Source organism: Andrographis paniculata, unplaced genomic scaffold, assembly GCF_009805555.1.
Source record: "Andrographis paniculata isolate CXL003 unplaced genomic scaffold, ASM980555v1 Contig71END, whole genome shotgun sequence".
Taxonomy (NCBI): domain Eukaryota; kingdom Viridiplantae; phylum Streptophyta; class Magnoliopsida; order Lamiales; family Acanthaceae; genus Andrographis; species Andrographis paniculata.
Genome location: NW_026137608.1, coordinates 3,708,514 through 3,728,932, shown reverse-complemented (window position 1 = coordinate 3,728,932; position 20,419 = coordinate 3,708,514). Strand labels below are relative to the sequence as shown.

Below are 20,419 nucleotides of genomic sequence, written 5' to 3'. Positions count from 1 at the left end.
GGAGTTTTGATGGATAATGAATAAAATAATATAAACGTGTATTAAATTTAATTGATAAACTTTATATTGTATGAGTTGATTATGAATTTATAATGTACCCAATATATATTTAAATTTTTATTTATTTGTATTATAAAAAAATTTATTCTCTACAAAATGACATATATATTATATATATTTTATTAAATTATAATATAAATAAATATCAAATAATTATAATTACAGGTTCCTGTGCACGGCAGTGCACAAGACTGCTGAACTTTTCTAATTTAAATAAAAAAAAATAAAAGACCGCTGAACTTTTCGAATTTAAATAAAAAAAATAAAAAAACTGTAGCATGTCAGAAACTGTTGGACAAAAGAAAATTGGATGAGTTTCGCGCCACTTTCCAAACCTATAGTAATCGCACACGAGGTTTGGCCAAACCTCATTTGAAGAAATATACCCCTAATTTTCATTCCTCTTATCTCGCTGTCGTCAATCCTAATCGCCGATTATGTCCCTTTAACCATAGTCTCCGCCGCTGGTAGAAGGTTATTTGCCGTTAAAATCCTAACGTTTGTGCTGAATGAAGAGTTTTGAGGGTGGAAATACAATTTTGGCCAGTCAGACGAAATCGACCGATGGCGGCACCTCGTCAACCATGAATCCTGGATCTGGGGTTGCCGTCATCGTTGTTGACCTCACCACCATTCTATATCAAATTGCCCAATTAATACATATATCGTATGAAAAAATATCAAAATTATTGAATACCGTAGTTTTGATATGATATGATACCGTAACAAATTTTTGCATTACGGTAATTATATATACTTTTAGTATTTTTGATGTTATATACCAAAAATTGTCATTTTCAATTTTGATATTTATTATTTAATATATCGGTATATATTTAAAATTCCGTAATTGATACTAAAATTGTTAATTTTTTAATATATTTTTGTAAAAATTATAAATTATTTTTAATTTCGTTATTCGGCATAAAAAATTATACTATTACAGTTAGAAATAATTTGGCACGGTATACCAAAAATACCAAACCATATTGTACAACGTATCAATTTTTTTTTGGTATGTTTAAAAAACATATGGATGCCAAATCAAAAATTCGATATATACCAAAATACCCAAAAATTAAAATTTTTGGTATATACTAAAAAATGTCAAACTAAGGGCGTATATTCAATTTAGACTTTGTAGGATTTTGTTGGACTTTCAAAATCTAGGTGTATTCAATCCAAACTTTTAAAAATCCATTAAAATTTGGAGGTATCAAGACTTTTAAAAATCTTTTAAAATTTTGATGTATTCAATACAGACTTTTAAAGTCTTTTAGATATTCAACCATTGAAAGTCTATAGATTTTAATGAAAAATCGTAAAAATTTTGTATATGATAGAACCTCTCCTGATCAGCTGAATAGATTCTTAAAATTATTATTATTATTATATACGTTATTTATTTTTTATGTAAAAAAATTATATAAATAATAATAATAATAAAGAAATATAAAACTAATTTGATATATTAAATGATAATATAATACTAAAATTATTAAATTAGAATTAATAATCTACAATATAGTAGTGTTACAGATGTTACAATATTTCTACATTATTAATAATTATATATTATATTTATAAAATTCGCGTTGGAGATAAATTTATATAATTAATATATATTCATACAAACATTATTTTACAATCCTACCAAATCCATATAAATCCATAAAGAATTCAATAAAATTTGTAGAAATCCATCTAAATTAATTACTAAAATTCATCAAACTCAGCGTGGATTTTATAAATTCACATAAATCCATAAACTTTTTAAAATCCAAAAAAATCCATTAAAATATCAATTGAATACTATCCCTAAATGTCATTTGTTTTGGGTCGGAGGTGAGAGGGAATATATTTATATTTTTAAAAAAATATAGTATTATCTCTATCCCAAAATATATGATTCATTTTTTTAGTCCGTTTCAAAACAGATAATCCATTTATATTTTTAGTAAATTTATTTATTTTAGAAATAAGTAACAAATATAAATTAATTTAATTAAATTTCTAACATAATAATAACAATTCAAAGTCCCTGTATTTTTGTTTTTAATTTTCTCATCAATAAATAAATATTTCTATTTATATTTAAAACTATTTTTGTAATAAAACTAGTTTAAATTAGTTTATATATATATAATATTATTATTTATAAAATAATATCTATATTATATATTTTTATTAAGATATAATGCTAAAAGTATTTAGACATATATTCTAAATTTCTTATAATTATATATATTTATTTATATTTTTAAAATATAACAATACTATTCATATAAAAAAATACAAAAATAATATCACAACTTACTAATTTACCGTACTTAAATAACCGTGTCTGAAACAAATGAGTCATTTGTTTCGGATAAAAGAAATATAATATACTATACATATTTTTATTATAGCTGTTAACGAGTTGAGTCGAACAAAATTTTAAGTGTTCGTGTTCATTCGTTAACATTCGCGTACGAGACTCGTGTTCGTTCGCTAAGCTTTTGAACTCATTCGTAGTATTCAAGCTTGGCTCGTTAAAAATATTTATGGTTTGAGCCCGCGTTCGTGTTCGGCTCGATTAGGCTCAATTAAACTCGTTCAAGCTCATTTGTCTCACTTTTTTTAATTTATATATAAATTAAAAAAAATTAAAATTGATATTTTATTTATTTATAAATTATAATTATAATTATATACTCCCTCTGTCCGGCTATAAAGTATACATATTTCTATTTTGGGACGTTCAATTACTACCCTTACTTTACATCACATCATTAGTAAGGGCAAAAATATCATTACACTATTTTTACCTACCTACTATAATTACAATACTATTATTTCTTAAATTTTGCACGAAAAGTAAATGTATACTTATTGTTTGAACGGACGGAGTAATATTTATAGTAAATATATTATTTTAACGAACGTTCGCAAATATTTGCGAACAAAATTCATGCTCGTTCGTTAACTAAATGTATTTGTTTATATTATTCGACTCGACTCGTTAATATACGTAAACGAGCTTCAACTGTACGAATCGAACAGAGTTCACGAATAGCTCGATTCGTTTAACTGTTCAAATTTTATTAAGAAGTACAGTACCATCCTCTTAATTAGTTAATTTTATTTTATACTAATATGATAGTATAAATTATTCTAAAACGTCTTCAATATTCGATGCATGACAGAGTATCGAGTAATTAACAACTAATCTCCACGTACGAATAGGTACAAATAAAGCTTAAAAAAGTACAAGGGGTATTATAGTAAATGCACCTCGGATTCCAAAGGCAAGAGAGAAAACTCACAACTCATTAGTCAATCAATATATCACTGCAACATTCCACTAAGAATCCCTTTTCTCTCTCTCTCTCTCTCTCTCTCTACTCTCACTCTAACTACATCATCGTCTTCTTCATCTTTTCTTAACCAACCCTAAATCCAATCCAGATTCCTATTTCCCATTTCCAGCGCGGACATGGCCTCAGCCATCAAGAAAGTGAACATGATCACCCAAATCGTACGGCTGAGGCAAGTGGTCCGCCGCTGGAAAGCCAAGAGCCTCACGCGCCACCCCCCCGCCGCCGCCGTTGGATCCAACCGCCGGCCCACGCCTTCCGGCTCACTCGCCGTCTACGTTGGCCCGGACCGGCTCCGGTTTGTGATCCCCACCCGGTTCCTCAACCTACCGGTTTTCGTCGCCCTCCTCCGGCAGGCGGAGGAGGAGTTCGGATTCCAGAGCTCCGGCGGGCTGGTCCTCCCCTGCGACCCGGCCTTCTTCACCGAAATGCTCCGCTTCCTCCACCGCGACGAGGACAGATTCCGGTCGGCGGGGCTCGACGAGTTCCTCAACGTCGTCTCCTCCTCCGATCAGTTTTCGTGCAAAGAAACGACGTCGTCCCACGCCTTCGCTCCATTGCTGCCCGTCTGAGTCTGAAAATTAAACACACTCATTACCTTATTCCTCACTCTCCCTCTCTCTTTAGATCTTCTTTAACGACTATTTTTTTTTTAAATAAAATTATTTCTGTATTCCTTCCCCCAAGCTTTTTTTTAAAGGGGTTTGGATTCCATTACCCCTTTTCTGACTTTGATGCTTGAAACTGGAATTTAGGGTTTTCTTCTTTTTTTTTCATCGTTTTTGTGAAATGAAGACATGGATGAAGCCAGATTTTTTGAAGTAATGGTGCTTTTCTGGCTCATGTCTCATTATTATGATGATGTATCTGTAATCTGTAATGTATTTATTTTCGTCGACAGAGCAGAGCAGACAATGGTTGGAATTAATTATTGATGGATAATTCATAATTCTGTATTTGTGGTCTGAATTCTGTGGAAAAGTGTGTGTCGAGAGACGTGATGTTGTTTTCCAAAGAGTTCTGAAACCATTGGGGAGCAAATTACGGTTTGTAGTAGGGACTTATTATTATTATTTATTTATTATTATTTTTTTCTTGATTCCCCACGCAGTTGGATTAAATTAATTAACGACTTTAAAAGTGCGATTGGCATTAACGTTAGCCTGCTGCTGCCAAATAAGTTAAATCCCTTTTTTTTTTGTTGTAAGGTGTCAAAAGTAAACCCGATCCGAAAAATCGAACCCGTTCGACCTGAAATTTTTTAGGTTCGAGTTTGGGTATTTCGGGTTTGAAAAAATTCAGGTCGACCCGAACCTGAAATAAAAAAAATTCGTGTCGTGTTTCGGGTTGACCTGATAACCTGAAATATAAAAATCAGGTTAGGTTTTGAGTTTCGCGTTTTGGGTTGACCTGAAATTTTTATTATTATTATTTTAATTTATAATATTTATATTATTTTAAATATAAATTAATATAAAAATTAAAATAAAAATGATATTTTTTAGGTCAATTTAATTTTTTTTAAAAATTTTCGGGTTTGTTCGGGTTTCGGGTGACATGAAACTAATTCAGGTCAACCTGAACCCGACCTGAAAGAATTCGTGTCGTATTTGGGTCTAGGGTTTCAGGTCAGATTTCGGGTTCGGGTCGTGTTCGGGTTGACTCGACACGAACACGACCCAAAAACATGAATTGACACCCCTACTTTTTTATTCCATATACAAATTAAGGCAGTGTCTTCGAATTTAATGTTACTTCCGTCACCCGCGAATCTATCCATTTATTTTTTTTCATGTTAACCTTTGAATATTAATTATTATATCAAAACATAGTACAAATTAAGAAAAAATATCAAAAATACTTTTATTGGTATATTATAATACTAATGTAATGATATTTGTACAAAAAATTATACAAATATAAATATATTTTTAATGTTAAAAACTATGACGGACAAATATGGACGGAGGTAATACATAGAGTGTATCAAATTAAATTAGTTTCTCATAGAGTGAAAACACACTAATTTTTTTTTTATTATTATATTTTTATAATTAGTAACCCGCACTGTACGAAGTATGTGTGACAGACAAGACTGAGAGGCATCAGGTTTGAACTCATGATCTCACGATTACAAATTCATCCTCATATCATCAAACCATCCTTTACGGGATGTGAAAATCACTATTTTTTTTTTTTTGGATGACATAGGAACTCGCAGCCGCTACCCGAAAGTGCGCATTGGGTAAACCCTCGATCGAACCTAATACCCTGCAAACCAGGCCCGACAAGAAAGTCACACTAGGACGGATGAAATATTAATTTTATTTATGATGAAAGAGCTAAATTTAAAGTGAACAATGTGAGAGTTTGAAAAATATTATCATATATGAACATTTGGCAAGTCAACTTGCTCGTTACAATATCCGTAGTATACCAAATATGATTTATCAAATTTTTTAGAATATTATACTATTTTCTATTTTGGGATATAATACAAAAGTTAATATCCATTATCAGGACTTACGACTCGACACTAAAGAGAAAAAGCTATGAAGTTATTCTTGAACATCTATGAAGCTTAGGAAATGATTCGAAGGAAGAAATTTCAGTGTTTCAATTGGAGAAGAAAATAAGTTGATCTACTAGTGTCATGTTCAGTGTAGAGATATGTTGATGTGCACTCACCAATAACTCAAATTGACACATATTTTGTGATTATACATGCATATATATAGGTGCCTCAATTAGAGTATCCGGTCACAATGAGCTAGGTGTGTCTGTTGTAATAGATTTTAAATGTCTAATGGGAGTTAAGAAAGCAAATATCGGTAACAATTTAAACTTAAAATAAAATAACACCGAAAGTCTCAAGCCTCGGTAACTAAGACTATTAATGCAGGTTTGATGGTGCTTGATTTATCGAACAATGAAAGATAGTCTAAAATAGATGAGAATGATCAAATAAAAAAGAAAAAGAGGAATGAACGATATAAAATCATGTCTAAAAGAGCATGCAAAACGTTAATTATATGAGGCGTTATAAAGATATCATAACATTCGCTAAGATGACTAGTGAAATTGAGCTACTAACTAAAGAGATAACAAACATTGGTGATGATATCATAGTTGTGTTACAACAAATTTAAGAACTTGGGATCTAACTCTTAGGCGAGAGATTTCTCACCGCTTGATCTACAAGGATTTGACATATCTTAAATGTAAGTTGTATATATAAAGTCGTGTATACATAATCAGATAATGAATAATATAGAAAATAAACTAATTTTTCTCCACAATCTCTCTTTCTCTTTTTATTCTATGCTTTTATTTTTTCTCTGTTCTTATTTCAGATTTGTTATCTGTCGGAAATGTCCGTAGCTAAAACAATATTTTTATTTTGTATTTCTTTTACTTTTAGCATTTATTTTTAGTTTTTATTTTAGCTTATATATATTTAAACTCAATGTGAATTGACGAGTGTGCTTCTTTTGGGTGAGTTCGAAAAACAATTGATTTGAATTTAGTATTAAAATAAATTTCATGTAATGTTTTGCGATAAAAAATTTTATTTCTTTAAAAAAAAATATAAAATCTAAATAGTAAAAGTTGAAAAAAAAATTGACAAAAAAAACGACAAACACACCTTACCTTAATTAAAAATATATTGCTTTCCATATCAAATTCAAGGAGAATCATAGAAAACAGTTGAGTGTGTGATTATAGTCTTGTAGTAGTGGTAATATATAATAATTAATTACACAAAATAGGGGCAGTTTAAAAAAAAATTAAAATTAAAATTAAAATTTAAAAAAAAAAAAAAAAAAAAAGAAAAAAAAAAAGAAAAAGAGAGAGATCAACGGAGATCCTTCCATAATGGCGTAGTCCATACGAATAGGTCCATAAATTAATTGAATGTGAGTGATGACTATTATTTAAATTTATATTTATAATTGTGACACCATTAATTAAAGTTGTCATTATTTATGGAGCGAATTAAAGTCGCATGCAATTATTTATTCTCAATTATTGAAATCGCTAATCAAAGTTTGTTTGGATCTGTTTGTTTGTTTGTTCCCAAATCGCATGCTGACTGATTCTGCGTAATCTCAGGATTTGATTGATTAGCTAGGGGGATTAAATAAATTATAATACTTTATAATTATTTGTTGGGGTTAGTGTATTGAGTAACTGTTAGAAAACTGTATTTAATTGAAAATTATCATACACACTTAATAATAATATGAAGGCAAAGTTGTTTTTTTTTTTTAATTATTATTATTATTATTATTATTTTAGAACTATAATTGGATATTATATTGTATTTATCTCACAATTTTAAAAAAAAAAATCGCAAAAATAGTCCTGAGACGCTGGCGTTGTTGACATGGCAGCATTGTGGCATTTCAAATATTGTATGAATGATACATAAAAAGTACCTGAGAATCATTTTAGAACAATAACTAGACTCTTATATGGAATTAGTATCATAACTAAAAACCTCTAACATAAATAATCCTCAAACGTTGTCTACTTATTATTTACATAATTTTCGGCGTATCACAATATTGTCACGTCAGCAACTCCGACGTCTGAGTATTATTTCTACTATTTTTATTATTATTATTGTGTGACTAATTCAATACAAAATTTAAGTACAATTTTAAAATAATAAAGATAAATAATTTACCAATAATTGTTTGATTGTAAAAGTGAGAATATGAATAACTTTATGTTAAAGCAGCTACCTCTAGTATATGTGTGTTTCACATAGATAAAATGTATAATGCTTTTATATTCTTTCAAAGTGAAGTACTTACACCTATAAAAAGCCGAAGGATGGGGCGCCTTCTACATTAGATTTAAAATAATGACAATAATAAGGAAAACAATAATTTTTGTTATATTGTACTTTTGATGTCTAGTTCGAATGTATTTTATTTTTTATTTTAGTAAATTTAAAAATAATACTCCCTTAGTTTCATGAATCGTGTCCGGGTTACTGCAATTTCAACAAGAGACAAAAAAGTTCTAACAAAAGATGAGATCGACTATTGACAAATTACAAGGTTAGATCAATCAAGTGTCAGAGGAGCTAAGACAATTACGTGAAAGAGGAAAGTGGCCCGCTCAGCCTAAAGCTGGCAAAAATTAACCCGACACGAAATAATTGGGTTTGAGTCAAGAGTTTCGACCAAATTATGTATGCGGGTCAACACGAACCCGACACGATAATAAACGGATCGGATTAGGTTGAAACTTTCAACTCAAAATTGACCCGACAACCCGTTTATCATATATTAATATTAATTAATATATTTATTATATATAAAAAATATTATTAATTTAATAAACTTTTTTTTAAAAAAAATACATTTAAACTAAATTGAGCTCAATAAAAAAGACCAATTCAAAAGTCCAATTCCAAATGTATTAATATAATATAATTAATAATTTTTACCTTTTCTTTTAAAGCAAACACATCAGAACACATCGCACCACATGTTTTTTACTCAATCAAATCCAAAATTCATTTCCTTCATTTGTGCTCAGTAAACTCGCGTCTCCAACCGAGCTTCGAAGAAAAGAAAGAAACCCTAATCGACTTCACTCTTAGGTCTCGCCTTTGTTGCACCGTTGTCACAACGCCCACCTCCGTTGCGCAGCCGCGCGAACTCGGCCTCAGGTGCAAGTTTGCTCGCCTAGTTTATTATCTGTAAGTATGTCGCCCATTCTTGCCTATATTGTTTTTTTTAAGTATAAATTAGTTCTTTTTTATTTTTTCTAGTATTTTTAATTTTTATTCATATTCTACTTCAGGTTTTATTTTTATTTTATTTTATTTTTAATATTCCAGTATATAATGGAAGAACACATAATATCTGGCGAATCCCCTATTAAGCCACTTGAATCAAGTGAGGAGGTTAAGGAAGTCAATAGTAATCAAGCAGCACAAGTTGCACTCAAACAAAAACAGAAAGTTAAGCGACAGACAACACAAACTACATTAAAAATATATAAACCCACTGGATTAAGTAATCCCGTCAAACGCCAAAGGAAATGTACTTCTATTGTATGAGATTTTTTTGATATTGTTGATAAAGCTGATGATCAAGGGCATATGATGGCTAAATGCAAAAAATATGTTGCTGAAAGTACCCATGGAACCGGTAATCTGCTTAGGCATCTAAAGATTTGTAAAAAATCTTTTGTTAGAGATATTGGGCAATTACTCTTGAAATCTAATGCTTCAAGTTCAGTAGATTCTGAAGGGTTTAAGTTTCAACCTGAGGTCTTCCGTGAATTACTTGCGATAGCTATTGCTAGGCACAATCTCCCTCTTCAATTTGTTGAGTACGAAGGTGTTCGAAATTGTTTCACTTATTTGTGCCCTGAAGCTAAGATCATTTCAAGAAATACCATAAAACCTGACATACTAAAGATGTATGCAAAATAAAAATCAAAACTTTCTGATGTGTTGCAACAAGCTCCTGGTAGAATAGCACTTACTTCTGATTGTTGGACTTCTATTACTACTGATGGCTACATTTTATTAACTGATCACTTTGTTGATGTTGATTGGTGTTTGAGAAAAAAGATCTTGATTTTAACTTTTATGCCTCCTTCCCATACCGGTGTTGATTTAGCTGAAAAGGTATGCAATCTATTGAAAGAATGACGCATTAAAAAGAAAATTGTGTCTATTACCTTGGACAATGCTTCTTATAATGATTCTTTAGTGGATGGGTTAAAGTTTGATTTGGATTTATTATCTGATGGTGAGCATTTCTATGTTCGTTGTTGTGCACACATATTAAATTTGATTGTACATGATGGATTGAAATATGTAGATGAAGCTGTTGTTAAAGTAAGGAAAAATGTCAAATATTGCAAAGGATGTCAAGGTAGAAAACAAAGATTTTTTCATTGTGTGCAATATGTTGCACTTGAATATATTAAAGGTCTAAGGCAAGATGTTCCTACACGTTGGAACTCCACTTATCAGATGTTAAATAGTGTGTTGTATTACAGGAAAACCTTTATACATTTGCAAAAGACTGATGCAAATTTTGTTCATTGTCCAAGTGTTGATGAATGGATGAGGATTGAAAAAATTTGCAAGTTCTTAAAAGTTTTTCATGAAGTTACCTGTGTCTTTTCGGGTTCTAACTATCCAACAGTTAACTTATACTTTCCAAACATAGTACCAGAACTGGCTGAGGCTTGGCATTAGAAGACGATAAAGTCAATGGAAGGAAGGAAGGTGAGACTACTTTTGAATAAGGAGATGAAAAGTAAAGATACATTTATGAAGAATATGTCCGTGAAAATGTTTGGAAAGTTTGAGAAGTATTGAGCTCAGTTTAGTACTATTATGGGCATTGCTGTTATTTTTGATCCTCGGTATAAATATCAAGTTATTGATTGGGCATTTAAGAAGATTTTTGAGGTGGATTATGACATTAAGTTGGAGTTGTTCAAGGATAAACTTTTCAGATTGTTCAATGAATATTCATCTTCAACTAGTGATATTCAAAATGCTCATGGGTCTTATTCTCGTATGTCGGATGAACAAGTTGTTGATGATGGTTTTATGAAGGTAATTCTATTATTTATTTTTATACTTATCTATTTCAAATTTATATTATAGCTCATATTTATAAAATATATTTTTAATTTTTGTTGCATGCAGGATTTTGATTCTTTTTATAGCGAGGAATTCACTTGTTGTGGTAAATCAGAGCTGGAAAAATATTTGGAAGAGCCAAGATTAGCCCACACAAGTGACATAAATGTTCTGGAATATTGGAAAACTTGTCAAATGACTTATCCAATCCTAGCTCGGATGGCTAGAGACATTTTGGCTATCCCAATCTCCACTGTGGCTTCGGAATCAACTTTTAGTATTGGTGGGAGGGTACTTTATGCCTATAGAAGTTCATTAAACCCATCTACAGTGGAATCACTGACTTGTCTTACGGATTGGCTATTTGAACAAGGTAACTATTATAGATATAATTTATATAATTAAGTAATTTTGTATTCATTTTTATTGATATATTAACATTTATTAATTGTTAGATAACATCATTTGAACCTGATATGGAAGAATTGTGTGGAGAAGTGGAAAATTCTATTGATGATGATGATGTCTTAGATATTTCGGATGATAGAAGCAAAGTTTCTAAAAATTAGCATTCAAGGTTAGTGAGTTAAGTATATTCATTCTTCTAATTTGTATCTTGTATTGATTATTGTTAGTCATAATTCAATAAAATATTGTTACTTTCAATCATCGTTAATATATATTTCTTATCTTGCATTACAGGAGATTGGCATGCTTTGGGAAGAATTTAAGTTGGTGTTTCCACGATTACACATGTGATGTGGTTCTATTGTTTGAATTGAATTTTAGTAGCAATTTTGCATTGTCATTGGTGTTTTGTTGAATTATGGCGTAATATTTATGTTTTAATATTTATTGAATTGTGGAGCATTTGTCATTGTTTGAGTTTGACATACTTTGGGAAGAATTTCAATTGGTATTTCCACAGATTAGACATATGCTGTGGATTTTATTGTCTGAATTGAACTTCAGTATCAATTTTGCATTGTTGTTGGTGTTCTGTTGAATTATTGCATAATATTTATGTTTTTAATGTTTATTGAATTTTGGAGCATGTGTATGTTTATTGAATTGTGGAACATTTGTCGTTGTTCATTTATATCTTATTCAATTATCTTTAATTATTATTTAATTTGTGTAATTTTAATTTTAGAATTTTTTTAATAGGTAAACATTTAGATTTTGTGTTAAATGGGTTAACAGGTCATTTTCGGGTCGGGTCGAGTCACCTGACCCATTTAAAAAATTATTAAACGGGTTAGTAGGTCATTTCAGATCATGTCGGGTTTTACGGAATCGGGTTCGTGTCATGTGGTCTGACCTGTTTACATAAGCGGGTCGATTTCGGGTTGGCCTAATCAACCCGTTTAACAAATCAACCCGACCCATTGCCACCTCTAGCTCAGCCTGAGCCAAATCCAGCAAATGTCAGCGCCATCACTATTTGCAGTGATACAATGATTGAATGTTCCTCCCGGCCTAATCCAAAGAATACGAGTGTTATAACCCTTCGTAGCAGAAAGGAATTGGAAGGTCAACATCCTATCTCAAAGGAACATAATGAGGATCATATTGAGATGGAGATTGAAAAAGAAGTTGAACTTTACGAAAAGGTACCTTCTAACTCTGTTCCTCCTATTGAAGCTAAATCAGCTCATTTTCCTGACAGGTTAAAGAAACTACAAAAGACAAACAAACAAAAAGAGATTATGGAAATATTTAAAAAGGTGGAATTTAATATCCCGCTCTTGGAGGCTATCAACCAAATCCCCAAGTACGCGAAGTTTTTCAAAGAACTGTGCACCAACAAAGGAAAATTGTGAGGGGACGAGTATATTATAGCGTGTGAGAATGTTTCTGCTGTTCTCAAAAGAAAGGTACTACCGAAAACATGTGATCCAGGTATGTTTTCTATCCCTTGTAAGATTGGAAAAATTGAGATAACTAAGGCTATGCTAGATATAGGAGCTGCTATTAATGTCATGCCTCGATTAATATACGACTCTTTAACTCTAGGGCTTCTAAAAGAAACATGAATTATTATTCGACTTGCTGATCGAACCAATGCTTATCCTGATGGTATGATAAAATATGTACTAGTTCAAGTGAATAAATGAATTTTTTCCTGTTGATTTTTATATTCTGGATATACATGATGCATACTGCTTTAATCAACCGCCTCTTTTATTAGGAAGACCTTTTATGTGCACTGCAGAAAAAAAATAGATGTTAAAAGGGGCACACTCAGCTTGGAGTTTGATGGAGAAGAATTTCATTTCAATATTTTTAATCTAATCAAATGTCCTGTTGAATCTGAATCGTGCAATTAATGTTATTAATTATGTGGTGCAAGAAACTTATGAAGTTAGTAATGAGAATAAACGAAGAACTGTGTTGACAAAACAGTTAGAGAAAAGACCAACTGGAGAGAGTAAGAGAAGAAAAAAGATTGTTGAAAAGTTGAGATGGATTCCCAAGGGATTACCATTGTTGGCAACAAAAAAGTGTCATAAGGAGAATCAAAATTTTAAGCCGAAAAAAAGTGTGTGGCCAATAGACATTGCTTCAAATCATACCACGGGGGACCCTCACTTGATCCTATAAAGTTGGCACCCGTTTCCAATTTTAATGTTCAGAATTGATGCGAGACGAAGTCTAGCTCAAAGACTATAAAGAAAAGCGCTTTTTGGAAGACAACCCAAACCATTTAATTGCTTTATTTAATTTTAATTTTTTTTTTGTTTAATTGCTAATAATACTTTTGATGGTTTTGTTTGATTTGGTGTAGATTTTTTGAAAAATAATTGCTACTTTTTTGCGAAGGCGCGATCGACTTTTCCCAAAAAAAAAAAAAATAATAATAATAATATCAAGAGGTGACTTTTAGTCATGGTCATGACTAATTGACACCTCACATTCTGATTTTTTTTTACCCAATATTTCTAGACCTATCCAATTTCCAGAATGATAGATAGTATTTAATCATGACCATAACTAATACTCCCCTATCACTAGAGCTGTTAAACGAACTGAACCGTTCGTGAACACGGTTTGGTTCGGCTCGGTTAAAGCTTGTTGGCGAATGTTAACGAGCCGAACCGAACAACATAAATAGGCTCGTTTACTTAACGAACGAGCCCGAACCATGTTCGCAAACGTTTGTTAAAATAAGGAAAAATTGATTGTCAGAGCTTATTGATCACTATAACCAATTTATTGATACTTTAATTAGAACTAACTTTATTGAATCAATGATAAGACATAAGTGCCATAATTGCATCATCCATTGAGCCAGACATTCCCTTGATAGCTAGTTCTCCGTTAATTTAATTGTTTTGTTATTTTGTCTTCATTAAATAATAAAAGAAAATTCCCCCCATTTTTTTACTGCATTAGAACACGAAAGAATAAATCACGCAATCCATGTGGAGACGATCTATTCTCCTGTATTACATTAAATTGTGATCACGGAATATGTGAAATATTTGATTGACCGCGCAACAGGTCAAACCCGTAACCTCACGGTCATAAGTCTACCCCCACACCACCAGGTCATCACTTACGGGACAAGAATGAAATGAAAGACCTTTATATAGGCACCTCCACTAAGTAAATATGACAAGGGACATGATTAACAGCATAATGACGACCTTAATTGGAGCATAGTTAACGTCTTTAATTACTGACATAATTGATGGTTGTAATTAAAGTTAATCTCAAACATTTTTTTTGAGATTAAACGGATATATTCACCGGACAATATTTTATCTAGATAATCTTACGACTTGGACCATATGCTTGTGTTTAACTTTGGGCTTCACAATTAGGTTCATCTTGGACTTGTTTCGAGACAAACAAAATTAGCCAAGCATTTACCAAGCACATGGCTAGTAGATATAATATATATTTAATCTAAATTAATTCAATTAATTTGGTTTATCGTAGTTTTACTAACCGATTAGTCAATTTCAAATTTTCAAAATTTAATTTTACAAAATTAAATCTTATAGATTGAATAATTAACTCATTATCCAAAAATTCCCCGCATAAGTGAAAATGTTCATAATTAGGACAAGATACAACTCACCACTCCCGTGACCGTGTTTCGGGCTGTAGCTTTACAGTCCACAATTCCACACTTGATTTTTTTTGCTGAAAGACTAGCTGAAGCTATAGCTTAAATGATAGGTTGTGGGTGCCTGCGCCACGAATACAAAGGGCGGAAATAAGGGAAGGGAATAGGCAGACGGGGATCAAACCCCCGAACTAAAGGTCAAGGGGTTAAAGGCTTCACCAATTGGACTACATCCTCATTCCCTACTTACAATTGTCTTTTTTTTTTTTTTTTTTTTATCGGAACTTACAATTGTCTTTTCTTTTTTTTTTTTTTATCGGAACTTACAATTGTCTTTTTTTTTATCGGAACTTACACTTCTCTTTTCATATTATATGGTATGTAGGTTTAGGCTTTGCAAACGAGTCAACTTGTTGGGATAAGACGCAAGACGGGTCAATTATTTGAGTTCAGTCACTTTCACATTCTTTGTCATCTGTCCTTTTTAGATACAATTTCCTCTTCTCCTTCCGGTTATCATTGGCACCTTCTGATAGGACATGTGTGTACAAACAAACTCCGTTCTCTCGTCAATAAAATTGTTTTAGGTCCTATGCGTCTTGAATTTTTTTATTGTACGCACTGCAAACTTGAAAAATAATCTACTATTTCATTTTCTCAAAATGCTTTAGTTGTTGATAAACCTTTTTCTTCGGTACATTTGGATATTTTGGGCCCTTCACCGATAAGATTTATGAATGGGTATAAATATTGTGTGATTTTTGTTGATAAAGTTTTTATTTTTACCTAAGTTTACTTTACGAAACAATGCTCTGAAATTGTATCAATTTATATCATATTCGCCAAAATAATACACACTCAGTTTTCTTGTACTAACCAATTTTTATAGACTAATAATGCCCTTGAGTATAATGACGATGTGTTTATCGGCTTTCTTTTTGCTCAGGGTACTTTAATTCAATGGTCTTGCCCATACACAATACCCTAACAAAATAGTTGGATGGAGTGTAAATATCGTTATATCCTTGATACAATTTGCGCGCTCCTTTTATCTGCCTTTTTTCCTAATTGCTTATGGAAAGAAGCCGCTCTTCCACGTATTTTGGATTAGCACCGTATATAATAATAATAATAATTAAATAAATACAAAATAAATATATTTAATTTATTGAATCATATAAATTAAATTATTACATCATTTAAAGGTTGTATAACTTTTATTTATTTGCTACACACCAATATATATAGCCCATATATAAATTGAAAAACAAAACCAGACAATATATTAATAATCTAATATATTAAATTAAATCCGCTGCAAAACAGCGAATAATTGAACACCAATCTCATGTCCGACGTCGTACAACATGTCCGAAAACCTTTGCTTGTGCTGGAGAGCCTTCGCAAAGAGGGGTTCGACGATTTCACGGCCCATGTGGCTAGCGACGGTTGCCTCTGTGAATGCTCGAAGGTGCATTATTGCGCTCCCTATGTCGACGGGAGCCTCCTTGTTCGGCCTCGCATTTCGCAGCTCCATTTTCACTATTCGGAAACTCCCATTATCCTCCACAAATCTTCTCATTTGCGTCATACTTGGATATACATGAGGAATGTTGAATGAGTCCACTTGATATTGCTTCAACATTCCCTATCCATAACAAAATAATAAAACAAAATGAAATAAATACCTATTCATTGATATATGCGGCGGTTAAGATATTATTCGGGTCAAATCAGACTGACTCAATTAAAATATATTTCCTTCGTTCCGACTACGGTATCCTATTTACTGTTGACACGGAAATTTAAAAGGGGTATAATTAGTAAATAATTAAAAATATATTAGGGAAAATAATTATCTTATAATAAAAATAACTTTAGATTAAGATTAAAAAAACTAATTAGTTTAATTAAAATTAAAAAAATTAAAAAGAGATTAGAGCCTATAATTCTTTTTCAAATAAAGAAAGTGACAAAATAAGTTGGATAGAAGAAAATGAAAAAATTGACACATAAGTGCGGATAGAGGCGGCAGACAATTTATGATTTTATATAGGACAACCTAACGTTGTATTAAAGCATGTGCTATGCTGTTTATATATTGCAGTACTGTACCATATAAATATACTTATTATGTTAAAATCAATAATATATAATAATATTATTGTACCATGTTGAATTATATAATATAGTGTTAAAAATATATCTTGTATATTATATTATTATATGATGTCAAAGTTAATATATATTTACTTATTGGATTTAATCAACATGAATTGATTAATATATAGACATGTATGCATTTACTAATAAGAAATGCTGTATTTATATATATATATATATATATTTAAGTTTTGACAATATTTATTCATAATAAATTTTTAAAATATTATTGTAAATATTTATATTTTCTTGCAAAAAATTGTATTTAATATTTAACCTTTTTCTATGTTTATTAAAAATTTTAGAATTTTAAAACTAAGAGAAATTTATCTAAATGAAAGCCGAAATTTTTTATATACACACGCTGAAATTTGATTAATTTTCATAGTTGTTTATAAAAGTATTGAAGTCAACTAAGAAGCATTTTGTTTTTTTTTTTTTTTTTTTTTTTTTTTTTTTTTGTGGCGGTTCAAATTTGATTAATATATTTATTATTTTTCTTTGACTTTTATAAGTCGACAAAGTTTGAATCGATATATTAGTCAAAGCAACAACCACTTTTCGTCATAATATATTTAAAAAATTAAATCATATATTTATAAAAATCTAATTACATTATATACCTATTTTATACTATTAAATAAATACAGATATTATGTACTATTTATTTTGTAAAATGTTATTTTTAAGAAACAAAAATTTTACACTAACCTAATACGTACATATGTTGTAAAATTAAACAAATTCAACAATATATATATATATATATATGTAGAATTCAAACTGACAAATTTTTGTTCACTACCAAATCAAATATATATTAATAATAGACATTGATCAACTGCTGGTTCGGTCAAATCAGCATGACGTTGATTTGATTGGATCAGTATATGTGATATAAGTGAATAACATATATTTATACATATTTCAACGTATTTATCATACAACATATATTATATTATAATACAACATATGGTATTTTATAATACAACATATATTATATTATGTATAAATATATGCTGATCACACACGCAAGACATATAATGATTCGGTCAAATCAGTACCATAATTACTTAACCGGATTAGCACAAAATCTACCGCCTTTATAATAAAAATAGACAATATATGTTATATATGATATACTATGTTATAATAGCACATATATTGTATTATATAGAACCATATATTGTCGATCAAATCAACACAAATTCACGTATTAGATATATAGATAGTTTAATTAACAGAACTTGTTACCTCTCTAACCATGTCCATAAGGATGGATCCGAGGAAGTCAATAGCTATACCAACATCATGTTTTAGTACGCCGTCGCGCACACCTGGCATCACCACGACAATCACCCCTCCCGGCACCATCTCCTTTGCTCGTGCCCTCAAGAACGCATCCATGTCCTTTTCATATTGCTTAGCATATGCTTTTACAACTGGCTCGGGGGCATTCGTGTAGTGAATCCTACCCTTATTCCAAGCAGGAGAATTTTCATCTTCCAACTCCTCAGGCACCCTCGACAACCAATGAAGTGAAGATGCAGAGTATGCGATGTGGACGGAGGAAGAAGGGAACAATCTATCGTAGAAAGAACCGGGAAATCCGGCTGCAAAGTAGTTTTTATCGCCAGGCATGGAAGCGAAGAGCGTGTTGAAGTCATTGGTGGTTTGGTCATTATAGAATACTTGGAATTCAATATTTTTCGGGTCAACCCCTTGTAAGTGGCACTTTGTGGTGACTATGTCGATTATCGCTTGCATGGCGATGTGTGTGTTAGGTCCAACGGAGCATCCTAAGTCGGCAATGGTGACTAAGTTTGTCGATCCATTTGATAAAAGTGTCGGCATGTCTAAGAATTCTATGAGCGCCTCAGACATGGCTTGTTTTGCGGCAGTCACAGCATCTCTCTACATAACGGGCAACAAAATTTATCATTTTAGTTTAAATTTTAATTTTGATTTAAATAGTATTTCAATATAATAAGTTACGACAAAAATATGATATTATTATTAGGAAAAATGTATGATTAAATAGTGGTGATAAACCAAACACACTCCATGTATGTATGACCATTTTTAATAAATTAAAGAAAAAATAATTTTCTTAGTTTGGCTTTTCGAAGCTATTCTCACAACATATACATTTTTCAAGATTATCAATTTTAACGGATTTACTGTTTAATCACCAAATTATTTTATTTTCCCCAAATAAATAGCTTCGTTGTCGCATTCACAAAATATTTCAAATAAAATATGCTTTCCAAATCCAAACCCTATCTAAACAAACTACATACATATATGAAGCTATTCAGCAAAAATGAAATTAGTATTTGTATTGGAATAAAAATGTGTTTATAATATGGTATCTGAAAAACACATTGTATGTTTGACAGGACACAGTATTATTAAAGATAACACATTGTATATGTTAATATAATACAAATACGAACACATGAACTAATAATATATGTTATTGTCGCATATAATATACACAACAGTTAATTTTAGCACATGACATACTCTCATACAACACGCATGTAATTATGAACAAACAACGCATATCTTTATTATACACAAGATATGCTATGTGCAATCAAAACATGTGTTGTTTGTATATATTTAAATCAGCACGACGCTAAATTTTTCAAATCAGCACCGTAATCACTCCCGCGTGTCTTAGTATAGGTAGGATTTGGTTTGATTCATAAATGAAGTTAATATAATTAATTAAGGATGTAAATGAAATGAAATGAAATGAAATTAAACCTGAATAGTGGAGTTGTTGGCATAGCTGTTGGCGCCGGCGCCGCCGACCATCGCCGATGACTGTGCCATCGGAAAATAAATTAATTAAAGATTAATGGATGGATGGATCTGTAATATATGTATATGTTCTCTTTGCTTAAAAAGACAAGTATGGTTTACTTATTTATAGGAACCGCTCCCTCATTCATGTCACAACGTACGTACACAAGGGGCAATAATATTTAATATTAATATTCTTTAATTGGACAGTCAATCGCCGCCTGTCCTAATAATTAATTCTACGAAGTCTGCGGCTGGATAATGTCCTGAGGATTGACTTTACACCCAGCAGCCTATACGCGGGGTAGAAATTAAGTTACGGAG

General features: G+C 31.0%; 3 protein-coding genes across 5 annotated transcripts; 2 read left to right on the top strand and 1 right to left on the bottom strand.

Annotated features, from left to right (window-relative positions):
• Positions 1-3,306: 3,306 nt before the first annotated feature.
• On the top strand, positions 3,307-4,347 carry LOC127264915 (protein SMALL AUXIN UP-REGULATED RNA 51-like). Its single transcript, XM_051294512.1, has one exon. The coding sequence runs from the start codon at positions 3,539-3,541 to the stop codon at positions 3,989-3,991; it is 453 nt and encodes a 150-aa protein (XP_051150469.1). The 5' UTR covers positions 3,307-3,538; the 3' UTR covers positions 3,992-4,347.
• Positions 4,348-8,939: 4,592 nt separating this feature from the next.
• On the top strand, positions 8,940-11,945 carry LOC127265004 (zinc finger BED domain-containing protein DAYSLEEPER-like). 3 transcript variants are annotated; one of them, XM_051294640.1, is made up of 5 exons: positions 8,940-9,135; positions 10,625-11,019; positions 11,113-11,419; positions 11,502-11,623; positions 11,749-11,945. In XM_051294640.1, the coding sequence occupies exons 2-4, from the start codon at positions 10,795-10,797 to the stop codon at positions 11,513-11,515; spliced, it is 546 nt and encodes a 181-aa protein (XP_051150597.1). In that variant the 5' UTR covers positions 8,940-9,135; positions 10,625-10,794; the 3' UTR covers positions 11,516-11,623; positions 11,749-11,945. The 3 variants fall into 3 exon arrangements, with proteins under 3 accessions (XP_051150597.1, XP_051150596.1, XP_051150598.1); XM_051294639.1 differs by having other exon boundaries at positions 9,277-11,019; XM_051294641.1 differs by having other exon boundaries at positions 8,940-9,139; positions 10,631-11,019.
• Positions 11,946-16,318: 4,373 nt separating this feature from the next.
• LOC127264728 (loganic acid O-methyltransferase-like) lies at positions 16,319-20,188 on the bottom strand. Its single transcript, XM_051294228.1, has 3 exons — positions 20,057-20,188; positions 18,539-19,198; positions 16,319-16,769 (listed from the first exon to the last, which is right to left on the bottom strand). The coding sequence occupies exons 1-3, from the start codon at positions 20,123-20,125 to the stop codon at positions 16,428-16,430; spliced, it is 1,071 nt and encodes a 356-aa protein (XP_051150185.1). The 5' UTR covers positions 20,126-20,188; the 3' UTR covers positions 16,319-16,427.
• Between the last annotated feature and the right edge of the window lie 231 nt (positions 20,189-20,419).

Coding starts and splice junctions, on each gene's coding strand:
- LOC127264728 (XM_051294228.1), bottom strand. CDS start 20,125: ATGGCACAGTCATCGGCGATGGTCGGCGGCGCCGGCGCCAACAGCTAT. Junction 19,199..20,056: donor CCAACAACTCCACTATTCAG/GTTTAATTTCAT, acceptor CCCGTTATGTAG/AGAGATGCTGTGACTGCCGC. Junction 16,770..18,538: donor TTATGGACATGGTTAGAGAG/GTAACAAGTTCT, acceptor TGTTATGGATAG/GGAATGTTGAAGCAATATCA.
- LOC127265004 (XM_051294640.1), top strand. CDS start 10,795: ATGGGCATTGCTGTTATTTTTGATCCTCGGTATAAATATCAAGTTATT. Junction 11,020..11,112: donor TTGATGATGGTTTTATGAAG/GTAATTCTATTA, acceptor TGTTGCATGCAG/GATTTTGATTCTTTTTATAG.
- LOC127264915 (XM_051294512.1), top strand. CDS start 3,539: ATGGCCTCAGCCATCAAGAAAGTGAACATGATCACCCAAATCGTACGG.